Below are 15,092 nucleotides of genomic sequence, written 5' to 3' on the forward strand. Positions count from 1 at the left end.
ATGGTTCTTCCAAAAGTCTTATTCAGTAAGCTGAGCCACTGGAGAGGCCCCCTCTGTGACTTTACCTAGTTGCAAAGAAGACTGGGAAATGTAATCTCTAGTTGGACACGATGTGCCCAGATAAAATTTTAAGGAATTCTAGTATTATTTTAGGGAGTTCTAATATTAAAAGGTGGGCTTCCCTGGTGGCTCAATGGTAAAGAATCCACCTGCAATGCAAGAGACACAGGTTTGATCCCTGGGTCGAGACGATCCCTTGGAGAAGGAAATGGCAACCCACTCCAGTATTCTTGCCTGGAGAATCCCATGGACAGAGGAGCCTGGCAAGCTATAGTTCATAGAGTCACAAAAGAGTCAGACACAATTTAGTGACTCAACAACAACAGCAACAGTATTAAAATGAGGAAGGTGAGAATGGATATTAAAAGACAATAAATAATCTCTACCACACATGAAAAAAAAGTAGAAAATACAGGTTTTACCTCAACAAATTTATAATCAACTTTGGAAGACTAGAAATATTTGCAAGTTATCAGGGGAGATATATGTGTGTGTGTGTGTGTGTGTGTGTGTGTATATGCAAACTGCATTGTCCAAGTGGATTATGAAATAAAAATAAAGAAGAAATAATTACATTGGGAACAATTTTTGCAACGAAGAAACTTTTGAGCAGTAAGTAAAAGGAAAAGCTGGTTACTGACAACAATCAGGAAATGTAAGGGTATTCCAGGCAGAGAAGACAAAAGGACAGACAGGCAAGGGAAAATTGTGGGAACAGGAAGGAGTTTCTCATGATTCAAGTGGAGAAGCCCTGATAGGCTGAGTATACTTACAAGGTAAGGAGAAAAGCTGTTGAAGGCGCCTGAGTGAGAGATGTTTGCCCTATAATATAACTCCATAAAAGTGGGGACTTTGCCTTTGGTTTTGTTCAGTGTTGTGTCCTTGGAGCTAGCAAATCTTCAATAAATATTTATTGTGTCAATGAACAAAGGCATTCACATTTGTTATATTAAGGACCTCAATGCCATGGTAAATTCTTCAGCAGAGATGGGACATAAAAATGAGTATGCTGAGGCTCAGAAAAATTAAGTAACTTCTTCATAATGAAGTAAGTAAATAGTGCTGCTTAACAAAATTTAACTCTGGACATTGAGCTTCTGGTTTCTCAGATTTGGAAAAGTATCAGAGGTCATAGGTTTAAATTTCGGTAAACTGTAAGAACACATTCAAAGAATATTGTGCTTTCTTTCGACTAAGTTTTTATTATTAGTTGATTAGTAGTCAGTTCAACTCAGCTAACACTTGTTACTTATACCAGGCATCAAAGAAGTGAAGAAGAGCTTGCTTGATCCTTTTCAAGCATGTAGTCTGGACAAGACCATGGCAGGAAAAATGGATCAAACAGGTCAGCTTTTGTTAGAGTTAGGAAAGGAATTGGAAAGGATGCTTTTTCTTTTTTTTTAAACTATGATCTACTGTAAGGAAATACTGTATATCACAACCAAGTGCCTAATATAAAAATTTCTCCTAAACAATTCAATACTTTATCACAAACGATGTCCTCTGATGTTTTCACATCAGTTCTATTCTACTGTATTGTTTTCATGCTGGTTGCAACCTACTGAATTGATCCCATGTTGAAGCTCAGATTTAGCCATTGGGGTTAAAATGGAAGAAGGACATCAGAGGGGAGATTTCTAGTGGGTAGCTACATTAACCTGTAATTAAAAATAAATTTTAAAAAAAAGAGAGAGAAAGAGCTAAGGGACTGGAGGACCCAAGAGAGAGAAAATAAAGAGATGATGGTGCTTTAAGATGTAATAACATGATCAGAAGCCAGAAGGGTCAAGCATGTTAAAGACTAAAAGATGACTACATGTTGGGATGTGGCAACCAAAGTTCTGGACTTACAGATAATAATTGTTTCTGAGAGTGAAACTAGAGCGTAATAAATTCAGTTCAACTTAGTAAACGTGTTATTTACACATTGTGGGGATATGCAAGACACTACCTCTGCTCACAACCTCAGAATCCTTCTCAAGATTCTGAGGCTCTTCAGGCTGATAGTGACAGCTAACAAGAACTGGCACAAGGGGATGCTACACAAGGTTCCCATCCTGAAACTTCTACTTGTTAACACACTATTGATGGTCTGTAAATATGTGTGTGGGAGAAGATTTTCAAGGTACAGAGACCTAATCAGGAGAGTTAAGATGCAGTTTCAGAGATGAAAGATTAGGATATGGTTGACACGGAACCTGCAGCAACCTAGTAAGACTGCTTGTACTGTGTCCCAAGGGGAAAAAAATATGATATTTAATGTAAAAAGGTGAAGGAAGGTGAGATTTTGTGCTACTGCTTGAGGGATGGAAATAAACATTTGGAATGAAAACTAAGAATCCAAGTCCTATCCTGACAAGAGGAAAAGCAGCCAGAACAGGCAGTGTGAGTATGTGACCAGACATTAAGATATTGGCATCCCGACTTATATCACATCCAGTTTGATCCTCAAGTAACTCCTAAATAAGGAAAATTTGAGCTTGTAGCAGATCTACAGCTGCATGGAAATTATCTTATGTGTAGAATGGGGTGCGTGCTTGCTAAGTCACTTCAGTCGTCTCCGACTCTTTGTGACCCTATGGACCGTAGCCCCCACCAGCTTCTCTGTCCATGGGATTCTCCAGGCAAGGATGCTGGAGTAGGTTGCCATGCTATCCTCCAGGGGATCTTTGTGTTTTAGGTATTACACTTCTGTTCATCTTCATACCTCTTTTCCTCATATATATATCTCCTTTCTTCCCACTTACATCAATTCTTCAATTTTCACTGAGAGCTCAAGAAATCCTTCATCAATAAAAGAAAATTTGAAACATGCTCTGAATGGATATTGAGTGGGGTTCATTTCAGCCATGGTTGCCCTCTTTTTCCCTCTATGTGCTACTAAGTGCACACATTCTCTTTTGGAGACAGTAGCTTGAAATGAAGAGGTTGTATATATCAGACAAATCCTGTGCACAGATATTCCTACAAGAGTGGGAAGAAATGAATGATTACAGAATGGCTTCATAGGGCTGGCTTACTTCCCTGTGGGGACAGATTTACTTGGTTTAATTAACATTTCCAGCTGTCCGGTTGAGTCTGCATTCGTCATGAGTTGATTTTTCTGATGGATTTGATCAGCAGATTTAAGTTAATGAAACACAGAACTCAGACTTTGCATTGATTGCTCAGTTGTGTCGATGAGTCTCATGTCCTCTGGAGGGGGAACTGATGCCTATTGGGACGGTGCTTTCCTCAGTTCAGTATTTACTGACTCCTACTCTATGCCAGCACTGTCATATAGGTAATGAATACATTGAAATCTCTACTTAATAATCCCTGTTAAGTTGAACTCTATTATAGAGAAGTTATGCTGCTTGGAAATTGATTATGATATGATTCAACCCCCAAAATAGGATATAAAATGGTATATTATATACGATGTGAGCTCAGCTCAGTGAATTTATATACATTTATGGGCAAGAGAAAAGCCCATTTTCTGGTATAAGCTTAAATTTGCCTCTTTCTTTATGCCTGCCTATGGAAATTAAATATCTCTCATTGCAGTTATTCCTGAACTAGATTCCAAATGAGGAATTTGAGGGATTGGAGGATGTAGCAGATCATCCTTTTTGCTCAGTCAAAGTGATTTTTTAAAGCAAGTCTAAGCTTCAGTTCAGTTCAGTCGCTCAGTCGTGTCCGACTCTTTGCGACCCCATGAATCACAGCACGCCAGGCCTCCTTATCCATCACCAGCTCCCAGAGTTCACTCAAACTCATGTCCATCGAGTTGGTGATGCCATCCAGCCATCTCATTCTCTGTCGTCCCCTTCTCCTCCTGCCCCCAATCCCTCCCAGCATCAGAGTCTTTTCCAATGAGTCAACTCTTCACATGAGGTGTACAAAACAAATACACACAGAGATATATTGCCAGTGTACCAGATATGTTACATTGTTATATTACACTGATATGTTATCCCGCCCCCTCAGTACTCTATGGTCTGATACATCTGCATGAAATTCACAGGAGATTAAGGGGAGGGACAGGAAGAGGTATTAGTGAGTGAACTAACTAGCCTCAGTTCAGTTCAGTTCAGTCGTGTCCGACTCTCCGCGACCCCATGAATCACAGCACGCCAGGCCTCCCTGTCCATCACCAACTCCCGGAGTACACTCAAACTCATGTCCACAGAGTCGGTGATGCCATCCAGCCATCTCATTCTTGGTTGTCCCCTTCTCCTCCCGCCCCCAACCTTTCCCAGCATCAGCGTCTTTTCCAGTGAGTCAACGTGTCGCATGAGGTGGCCAAAGTATTGCAGTTTCAGCTTTAGCATCAGTCCTTCCAATGAACACCCAGGATCGACCTCCCTTAGAATGGACTGGTTGGATCTCCTTGCGGTACAAGGGACTCTCAAGAGTCCTCCCTCCTGGTCAGTTACAGATCTCTTCTGTTCAGCACAAAGTTCAACAGATTTCTTTATTCACTCTAAACACCTTGTCTATCCAAAAAGAACTGGAGCTCAGCACTTTGCCATTTGCTTGATTTTTTTCTCTTTAGAACTTGCCCCAGGAAGGGTAGCCTAAAATTTTGAAAATACAGAACTAACTCCAAGTGATATCTGTTTCTTATTCCACTTTATCTCCTTGTTCCTCTACATTACTTTTTCAAAGGATCCCCAAGATGCCATCCCCAAAGGAACCATGCTGGCCATCTTCATCACCACTGTGGCCTACATAGGAGTCGCCATTTGCGTGGGTAAGTTATGTTGTCTCTGGTGTCAGAATGCCAGAATTACAAAGGATCCAATTGCTTTTCACGTCAAGTTTTATGTTTCATGGCTTTCCATGGAGTATAAGTTGAAAATTTTTTAATAGACAACAATTTTAATTCCCTTGTTGGGTGCTCTAGGAGTTTGAATGCAATTAAGGTGTAACCACAGGTGTCTCTGGTACTTCCCTGGTGGCTCAAATCGTAAAGCGTCTGCCTGCAAAGCTGGAGACCCGGGTTCAATCCCTGGGTCAGGAAGATCTCCTGGAGAAGGAAATGGCACCCCACTCCAGTATTCTTGCCTGGAAAATCCCATGGATAGAGGAGCCTGGTAGGCTACAGTCCATGGGGTCGCAAAGAGTCGGACATGACTGAGCGACTTCACTTTCACTTTCATGTTGCTGTTGCTAAGTTGCTTCAGTTGGTCCGACTCTGTGTGACCCCATAGACGGCAGCCCACCAGGCTCCACTGTCCCTGGGATTCTCCAGGCAAGAACACTGGAGTGGGTTTCCATTTCCTTCTCCAATGCATGGAAGTGAAAAGTGAAGTTGCTCAGTCGTGTCCGACTCTTTGCGACAGCAAGGACTGCAGCCTACCAGGCTCCTCCGCCCATGGGATTTTCCAGGCAAGAGTACTGGAGTGGGTTGCCATTGCCTTCTCCGCACTTTCATTCTACCTGAACACAAAAATGGATTTTTTGCTGCTGCAGGTAATAATTCCACTGTCAGGGAAGCCACCACTTCTAGCAACCGCCTCCCCTGCCTTTAGGAGGCAGGTGAGGGACAGAATAAGAGTCCAAAACAGAACAAAACAAATAAAAACAAAAACAACAATGACAAAACCCTTAGGACAGTGTGAAAGATAGAGAACGAATGACTGTGACTCCTCCTTGCACTGCTGTCCCTAATGTGGAAATGTCACCGTCACCAACTGGCAGGTAATCAGAACAAGACCCAGCTGCCAGCAGTGTGGGCGGCCAGCCCCCACATTGCTCAGTGAGCAGAAGATATGTGAATTAGCCTGCTGTTCTTAAACTGACTTTTGTTCCACCTGCTGCCTGCAGCCACACCTCCTCCCGGTTGGGGGTCACCTCCAGCTTGTGCCATTATTGGAGAGGAAGGAATGTGAAACATTCAGAGAAGAAAATTTTTCTGTGCACACTTAGGAATGCAGCCCCAGGCTGGACCACTATGGAATCCCATCTGGCCATTTAAAAGGGGACATTCTGGTTGTCCTCTGCTTACTATAAAGGAAATTGAGATAGTACATATGTTCTGAGTTGGATCCTTTGAAAAAAAAAAAAGCAAAACAATTAACTTAGATTCTTTCTTCTCTCACTGCCTCTTATTTCCAGAAATTGAATAATGTTGTTAACTCTATTGTGATACTGCCAAGTTTAGTTACAAATCAAGGGATATTATTCCAATGCTTTAGGAAATCAGTGCTTTTTAAATGGCACTGAAATTACCTAAATTTCACAAATGGTTTTTCTTTATCCTACAAAGTAAAAAGGAAGGGATGAATAAAGGTATAGGCCTGACTTCAGAGATTCTTCTTGTTTATTGGTTCTGATGGGTAGAAAAACCTGTGTTTCTATATTTTTCTTAGGATAAGAAAAGGATATTCATGAGGTCCCTGGCCTGTGTCATTAGTGCAAATAATAGCTCATAGCTTGGCTTCATTGGAATTTGGGGAGTTTGATTATGCAAAAGTGAAACCACAAGATTTTTAAAAGTCAGCTCAGCATAAATGAACAGTGTAAAAGGTAAAATCTGGACTGGATAGTTTTGCTTAGTAACCAACCAACACTCACAATTTCAAGTATCTAAGTAGAGGTTGGTAGGCCACTTCTCAGGGTTATATGGAAAGGGTTCCTGCACTGATCATTTTAAATGACTCTTTCAACTAAAGGATTCAATGACTCTTTCAACTAAAGGATTCAATAAGTTTTAAGTCTTTCCTAGATTCAAAGAGTATGAACTCTATAACTGAGAGCTCCCATTAGTATCTGTTACTGGAATGTCTCTTAAAATAATTAGCAAGGAGTGAGAACTCACCTGGCTGGAGACTGAAAAACAAAATGAATGGTTTCATTGATTGGCATTTAGTTTGTAAAGTATTTACCCTTCAAGTAGTTCAGAAAAGTTTATATACATATTTCACAGCTATATTCATATCTCTCAATAATCCTATCAAATACATGATGACAGAGATTACAGTTAGAAAAATTCAGAAGAAAAATCAGTAATTAAAATATATAAGTCAAGAATCTTTAAAATGTACATAACTCCATTTTGAGGAATCTATCCTATTAAAAGACGCTTACTCCTTGGAAGGAAAGTTATGACCAACCTTGATAGTATATTAAAAAGCAGAGACATCACTTTGCCAACAAAGGTCTGTCTAGTTAAGGCTATGGTTTTTCCCGTGGTCATGTATGGATGTGAGAGTTGGACTGTAAAGAAAGCTGATCGCCGAAGAATTGATGCTTTTGAACTGTGGTGCTGGAGAAGACTCTTGAGAGTCCCTTGGACTGCAAGGAGATCCAACCAGTCCATTCTAAAGGAGATCCTGGGTGTTCATTGAAAGGACTGATGCTAAAGCTGAAACTGCAATACTTTGGCCACCTCATGTGACGAGTTGACTCACTGGAAAAGACTCTGATGCTGGGAAAGGTTGGGGGCAGGAGGAGAAGGGGACGACAGAGAATGAGATGGCTGGATGGCATCACCGACTCTGTGGACATGAGTTTGAGTGAACTCCGGGAGCTGGTGATGGACAGGGAGGCCTGGCGTGCTGTGATTCATGGGGTCGCGGAGAGTCGGACACGACTGAGCGACTGAACTGAACTGATCTTAAAGAAATACTTTGAATTACAGAAGAAAAATTGTATGCACAAGGATATTCATAGGATGTTTGTAACAGAAAATAACAGAAATTAACTCAAAGGGACAAAAATAATAAACTGAGATAAATACTTGATATAGCAGTATTTGACCATGAATAGTACCTGGGAAGGGCTTCCCATGTGGCTGTAGTGGCAAAGAATCCACCTGCCAATGCAGGAGAGAGAAGAGCAGATTGGATCCCTGGGTCAGGAAGATCCCCTGGAGGAAGATATGGCAACCCACTCCAGTATTCTTGCCTGGAGAATCCCTTGGACAGAGGAGCCTGATAGGCTACAGTCCATGGGCTCTCACAGAGCCAGACATGACTGAAGAGACTTAGCATGCATGCATGCATTACCTAGGAAATCTTAACATTTTATCCCCAAATATTTTCTGTATCATTTAAACCATTGAAATTTTATAAAAAGTAAAATTATAATGGTTTAAGAAATTATACAAGGAATACCATTAGCTGAAAATAAGAGCTCAGTTCTCTTAATTACTAGTATTCAATTATGTCGTCCCTTGGTTCTCTCACAGATGAGGAAATAAATCCTTCTGTCTGAAAAGCTCCCAATCAGTAGCATTAACCTGGAAATCTTAATTGAATAAATATTACGTGCAAAGCACTGCTATGTGCACTTCAAAAAGGAAAGAAGTCTCAATCCAAGCGTCTTACAGAGGCAGGCAGAAAACTAAGACTTTAACGACCCAAGGACACCTTAGAGATAGGGGCTGTTCCCAGGCCTCAGAGGATGGGAACTTTCAGGTATCACGTCAGAGGAAATATTGACCATGAAGACAGGATAGGTCAAAGTAATCTAAGTATGTTTTCAGAAGAAAAACATGTGTGCATGCTCAGCCGTGTCTGACCCTTTGTGACCTTATGGACTGTTAACCCACCAGGTTTCTCTGACCATGGAATTTTCCAGGCAACAATACTGGAGTGGGTTGCCATTTCCTCCTCCAGGGGATCTTCCCAACCCAGGGTTGAACCCACATCTCCTGAGTCTTCTGCATTGCAGGAAGATTTTTACTGCTTGAGTCTTTGGGGGATATCTGAACCCTTCAAGTAAAAAAATGACAAACCTTGTTGTTTTCCCAGGGGCTTGTGTGGTCCGAGATGCCACTGGGAGTGTGAATGACACCATCATTTCTGGGATGAACTGCAATGGTTCAGCAGCCTGTGGGTTAGGCTATGACTTCTCAAGATGTCGACATGAACCATGTCAGTATGGGCTGATGAACAATTTCCAGGTTTGAACTTCAAAAATAATGTTTACTGCTATTGCTTCCATTTTTTAGAACATCATGTGTAATGAAACTTCTGACTCTCCAACATATTGGTTATTGACTGATTCGAATTCAGCAAGGAATAATTTGTGTGGGAGGAAAGGGAGTCCTATAGGTATTCATTATGTGGTTACACTCACTGTCATGGCGAGAGAACAGGCAGTTGTATGAATTGCATCACCCAGGGAAAGATTACCACCCGCCATTATGCATCTTCCAATCAATCTTGTAAGATTTCCTGGTGGGCAGATGGAGAGACTTCGATTAGTTAGCATTTGGAATGCATTTCATGCCTGGGCTTCACTCAGAAAAAGCCTCTGTGATGGTCCTGGAGTGTGTGCAGGACAAGGCCAAGAAGGGAACTGTGAGTGGTGGAAGGGGGAGGAGAGTGAGGGGGGAAGGAATCAGGGAAGTTGGTGAGACTATGGAACTTAAAACATATTAATTTGCTTGAATGATTGGTAAGCAGAAGGAGAAGCAAATTTGTTGTGAAGGCTTCATTCATCTATTTTAATAACCAACAAAGAGAAATTAACTCAGCTGAAGTCATTATTACAAATATGACTTAAGTTGATAGAATCTCATCATGTCTCAGACCTAAAATTATGTTTAATGAGCACCGGAAAAGCAAAGATTTGAAAAGTTTCTATGTGCAGGAAGAAAAAGAAAGGCTAATGCCTTTTTAAAAGATTGGTAAACAGTTGAGTCCCTCCCCAGACTTTATTAAAATACCACTTTCTGCTGGACAGAATTTCCCGTTGACCAAGAAACAGATGCCCAGAAAGGACAGAGGGGGAAAATATGAAAATCCTTGAAATCATTTCCTTGTTTATTCTTTCCAGTATCTTCTGGACATATTGTGGTGAGCATTTGTTCCTTTTATCCAAAAACAGCAACAATAAAGGCATTTCCATTTTGAAAAAACAACTATTAAGAACTCAGAATGAAGTGGGGGGAAAACATCTGATTAGAAGCAATTAGCTTACAAAAGAGATTCCAAACCCCAGAAAGTGGAAAGGGAAGCATTTGCATTAAAATTTGGCTCAAATTTTTGTTGTAACTCTGTCGGGTGAGTCTCCTTACTTGAACCTCTCTCCTCAAGGTCATGAGCATGGTGTCCGGGTTTGGCCCCCTCATTACTGCTGGGATCTTTTCTGCAACACTCTCCTCAGCCCTGGCCTCCCTCGTCAGCGCGCCCAAAGTGTTCCAGGTGACATAGGCATAAGAGCACGTGCTTCTCCCTCCCCCTGAGATATCCACTCTCACTGGTGATCATTTTCCATCATTTTCTGAAACAGTTTAATGTTTGCATCTAGCTCCGATGCTATGTCTGCCACATAGTCGAGATCGATTCAAATAATATAAAGAATGATAAACTGCAGTGTTAACTTGTGCTTGATATTGTGTATCACTTCGTCTTTTCCCCAAATCTTCTTGTTTGAATAGCCCAGGGAAAATGACTGTGCATAGATATAAATGACGAATTTCTCCTCTTTTCCATTAGGCTCTGTGCAAGGACAACATCTACAAAGCTCTGCAGTTCTTTGCAAAGGGATATGGGAAGAACAATGAGCCCCTGAGAGGATACTTTCTCACTTTTGTTATAGCCATGGCGTTCATTCTTATTGGTTTGTAGTTTTCTTGTTCTTACTGAAAGCCAACAAATTCTTCCTATTACTTATAGGGTTTTCCTGTGACCTTGAGAAATTATCTGTTTTATATCTAATACTGCATTTGGGAATATTGCAATCTAAGAAGGAAATGAGAAATCCTGTGTGTGGAGGGCCTTGGAGGACTTGAGGTGGGCTTTGGACTTTAATCTCTTCTTTGAATCTAAATGTTGGAAATCCATCCAACCAAATGCAACTGACTCCTTCTTCTGACCTGCCTGATACTGTCTAATCCCACATTGCCTCCAGCTGCCACCTATCCTCACATCTCCTGGCCGCCAGCAGGAGAGCTGAAATGTCTATTCTCAAAATGTGGCCTGTTGACTACAAAATGTGGTCACCTGTGGATCTGGAAATTTGTGGGTTGGTCATACCCAATCGCACAGCTAGAATCTCTGGTGATAAAGAATCTGAATTTTTACAAGCTCCCGAAATTCATAGACCACTAATATTTGAGAACCACTTACCTTGGCTCTTTCTCCCTAAGCAATATAGGAACAGCTACATAATCTCGGAGAGGCATACACCTCAGAGTTAGCCTGCACATTCCTTACTCCTGCTTAAGGTACCACCATTGCAGGTGAGCAGAAGGCAAGGATGATAGTAACTATGCATAGACAGGCAGAGTCAGATTCAGCAGTAGTGTCAGACAACGAGGGCTTCTCCTCATCCCATAAACTCAGAAGTGACCATAATTCACGCCTCCTCATAAGACTTCCACAAGTTTGAAGAGGGGAACACATGACTCTCCATGTCTACACATAATCACTTTTTGGATTTTTGGTTTTTTTAATCTATGTTTGTTAGATTTTTTTTTAAAAGTAATTATGTGTATATATGTTTCAATTATAATTTAAACTTTAAGACTTCAATTATTGTCCTGCTGCTGCTGCTGCTAAGTCACTTCAGTTGTGTCCGACTCCGTGTGACCCCATAGACGGAAGCCCACCAGGCTCCCCCGTCCCTGGGATTCTCCAGGCAAGAACACTGGAGTGGGTTGCCATTTCCTTCTCCAATGTGTGAAAGTGAAAAGTGAAAGTGAAGTTGCTAAGTCGTGTCCAACCCTTAGCGACCCCATGGACTGCAGCCTACCAGGCTCCTCCATCCATGGGATTTTCTAGGCAAGAGTCAGTTAAGTGATCACATAGCCCCAGATTTTAAAAATTATATACATTAAATAATAGTCTTAAAAGTCACTCTTTCATAACCCAGTAGATTAGCTTCATGGTGCCAGCTTTGTGGCAGCTATTTCTGCCTACTTTCTTGCTGGCATCCATGTCCTACAGTCACACCCAGCTTCCACCTGCATCTTCTTCACTGAAGGTGATAGCTGTCTGACTTTCAGATAAATGAGAACATCTCTAAATTATTTTTTATATCATACAGTAAACATCCCAGCTAGGATTTAACCATACTGGATATTTACCTACTGAGGTAAAACATTTTTTTCGGCAAACCTTCAGACATAAAACTCTCTAGAGATGTAGAAAAGTAGGAATGACTAACAAAAATTCTGAAAGTCAGAGAGAGCAAGCTGGGTATGTGCAGAGATATATCCCATTAAATGGTTCTGATGCACAGGTATTTAACTAACCTGTCACCTTGTAGAACATTTTGATTCTATACATGCCCAGTCACTAAGTCATGTCCAACTCTTTTCAACCCCATGGACTGTAGCCCGCCAGGCTCCTCTGTCCGTGGGATTTCCCAGGCAAGAATACCAGTGTGGGTTGCCATTTCCTTCTCCAATGGATCTTCCTGACCCAGGGATCAAACCCACATCTCCTGCATTGGCAGGTGGATTCTTTAACACTGAGGCACTTAGGAAACCCTTTGATATTATACAAAGCAGATAAAGAGCCCTGGATTTGGTACCTCTGCAATAACTACAGGGACTTTTGTCATCTGCCTGATTTCCAAACTTTCTATCCACTTCCACTTGAATTTTATGTGGGTAGAGATCTTGATTGTCTATTTTATTGGTGAGTTTTCTTGTTTCTTACTTTATGGAAACTTTGGCTGAAAATACATTTCAAATGAGTGCAGACCCAAAGAAAAATCACAAACTTCTTAAACTTTGACAGATGCTAGCTAGGGTTTCAATTTCCAAATAAAGTCAAACTTCCAGACTGTAACAGCTGTTCAGCCCCTGGTCTCATCACTCATATGTACATACTCAATTCTGCTTCCTTCACAGCGGAACTGAACACCATCGCTCCCATCATCTCCAACTTTTTCCTGGCCTCGTATGCACTTATTAATTTCTCCTGCTTTCATGCCTCTTATGCCAAATCTCCAGGTAAGTTGACTTTTCAAAACTAAAATAAACCTAAGCAAACAACTTTGTTTGTCTCAACAAGATGGAATAAGTCAATGAAAAGCGCTGAATCTGTGTTTATGTGTTTCCTTATATCCTAGTGGGCAGTGTAATTCACTTTATTTTGGTAAGTTGGGGGGTGACTTCTGAAATAGAAAAAGAATCATTTGAGCAATGGCCTTTTTGACCAACCGTAAAGTCAATTTTCTCCTGCGGCAATAAATTATTCATTGCAAGAGAAACTACATTTATTGCAGCAGTAGAAAAACACCACTATTTATTTCCAGGGTGAAAGTGACCACAGAAGTGGAATGAATGTATATATTTGAAACTTTCTTACTGTCAATTTGTTTTCTGCCCATGGTGCAGAAGAGAAGGATGAGTAGTTCCCATAATTACCTGCTGAGTACAGTCAGTGCAGATTCACACTGAAGCTGGCGACACCCCCTGCACTCCTCAGTTCAGTTCAGTTCAGTCGCTCAGTCATGTCCGACTCTTTGCGACCCCATGAATCACAGCACGCCAGGCCTCCCTGTCCATCACCAACTCCCGGAGTTCACTCAAACTCATGTCTATCGAGTCAGTGATGCCATCCAGCCATCTCATTCTCTGTCGTCCCCGTCTCCTCCCACCCCCAATCCTTCCCAGCATCAGAGTCTTTTCCAGTGAGTCAACTCGTTGCATGAGGTGGCCAAAGTATTGGAGTTTCAGCTTTAGTATCAGTCCTTCCAATGAACACCCTGGATTGATTTCCTTTAGAATGGACTGGTTGGATCTCCTTGCAGTCCAAGGGACTCTCAAGAGTCTTCTCCAACACCACAGTTCAAAAGCATCAATTCTTCGGCGATCAGCTTTCTTCACAGTCCAACTCTCACATCCATACATGACCACGGGAAAAACCATAGCCTTGACTAGACGGACCTTACTGTTGTTTAAAGTGGTGCGAAATTTCCCACCAAAGAACCTCCCCCTTTCTTTGTCACCTGTCACCTCTTCTTTGCTTCCACTGGCCACTGGAATTTTTTTCACCTTTCCATCAGAAGAGAGTAGAAAATTCTTCACTACAAGGACTTTTGTTAAGGATATAAACACATCTTCACTTTTTAGGGTCTGCCAGGAACTCAAACCTCCTTTGGAAAACCTCCTGCCAAAATTTAGATGGGAGGGGAGCCTTCATCTACTCAAGGCCACTAGGTTCCAGAAGATTACAGAAGAATTTTTGTTTCTGTCTTGTTGCCTTGTTTTAAGCAGAGAACAGGAGGGTCCAGTCAGTGAAGATGACAGATCACAGAAATGTGTGCTTCCATGCCGTGCTGTGTTCCTTTTTTAAAACCGCAGTGAAGTAATAGAGTGTGGCAGGGGTAAGAATGGAAAGGAAAGAGGAAGCCTAGAAAAGCGCAGAGACAACACGACACCAGACCCAGAAGATGACTCTCGTTCTCCTTCCCTCTCTCTCTCCTCTCTCTCTGACGCGCACACACAGAGAAAAATAAAGGCATTTCCAGCGACGTTCTTGCAGTGTGATTCCACCTTGTGGCCATTTTGGAAATTGCTTCCGAAGACAGAAAGCTCTGTTGTATTTTGGCAACTCCAAATTTAAACATACACTTAGTGTGTCTGTGTGCACACTCAGCCGTGTCCAACTCTTTGCGATCCCATGAACCATAGCCCGCAAGGCTTCTCTGTCCTTGAGATTTCCCAGGCAAGAATACTGGAGTGGGTTGCCATTTCCTGCTCCAGGGGCTCTTCTAGACCCAGGGATCAAACCTGCATCTCCTGCGACTTCTCCATTGGCAGGCAGATTCTTTACCCACAGACCAAATGTGCCCTTCAAGTCACAGCTTCTTGACACTGATCGTACTGTTTCCCAGCTTCTTTCAATTCAGGGAACTAATATAACACAGTAAACCCCCATGCATGTATGAAAATATTTCTCACTGTATATTTTCATTGCAAAATGCATGATATATTAGTGTATCAGGTTTAAAAAGCCATTGCAGAAAAATTTCTCCCTCTTGTGCCATAGATTATCATTTCTGAAAGGGCACGCATGATCCTCTTAGGGTAAAAGAAGAGCTAGCATGAAGTAGCGGATGATATTTGATGGCTGCTCTGC

The 15,092-nt window shown here is 41.7% G+C and overlaps 1 protein-coding gene and 1 long non-coding RNA gene across 5 annotated transcripts in view; one reads left to right on the forward strand and one right to left on the reverse strand.

Moving 5' to 3' along the window:
* SLC12A1 (solute carrier family 12 member 1) overlaps positions 1-15,092 on the forward strand; it is an 88,724-nt gene that overhangs the window by 25,076 nt on the left and 48,556 nt on the right. For all 4 annotated transcript variants that reach the window (XM_088839589.1, XM_088839587.1, XM_055435471.2 and 1 more), the window contains 5 exons: positions 4,711-4,795; positions 8,802-8,953; positions 10,092-10,199; positions 10,494-10,617; positions 12,857-12,958. In XM_088839589.1, the coding sequence (XP_088695715.1) occupies positions 4,711-4,795; positions 8,802-8,953; positions 10,092-10,199; positions 10,494-10,617; positions 12,857-12,958 (571 nt within the window). The remainder of the gene's footprint in view (positions 1-4,710; positions 4,796-8,801; positions 8,954-10,091; positions 10,200-10,493; positions 10,618-12,856; positions 12,959-15,092) is intronic.
* Positions 1-15,092, reverse strand: part of LOC129562412 (uncharacterized) — a 96,102-nt gene that overhangs the window by 5,978 nt on the left and 75,032 nt on the right. The window lies entirely within an intron of this gene.

The sequence above is a fragment of the Moschus berezovskii genome, chromosome 9 (assembly GCF_049115385.1).
Source record: "Moschus berezovskii isolate FMDL1 chromosome 9, NW_MosBer_1.0, whole genome shotgun sequence".
Taxonomy (NCBI): domain Eukaryota; kingdom Metazoa; phylum Chordata; class Mammalia; order Artiodactyla; family Moschidae; genus Moschus; species Moschus berezovskii.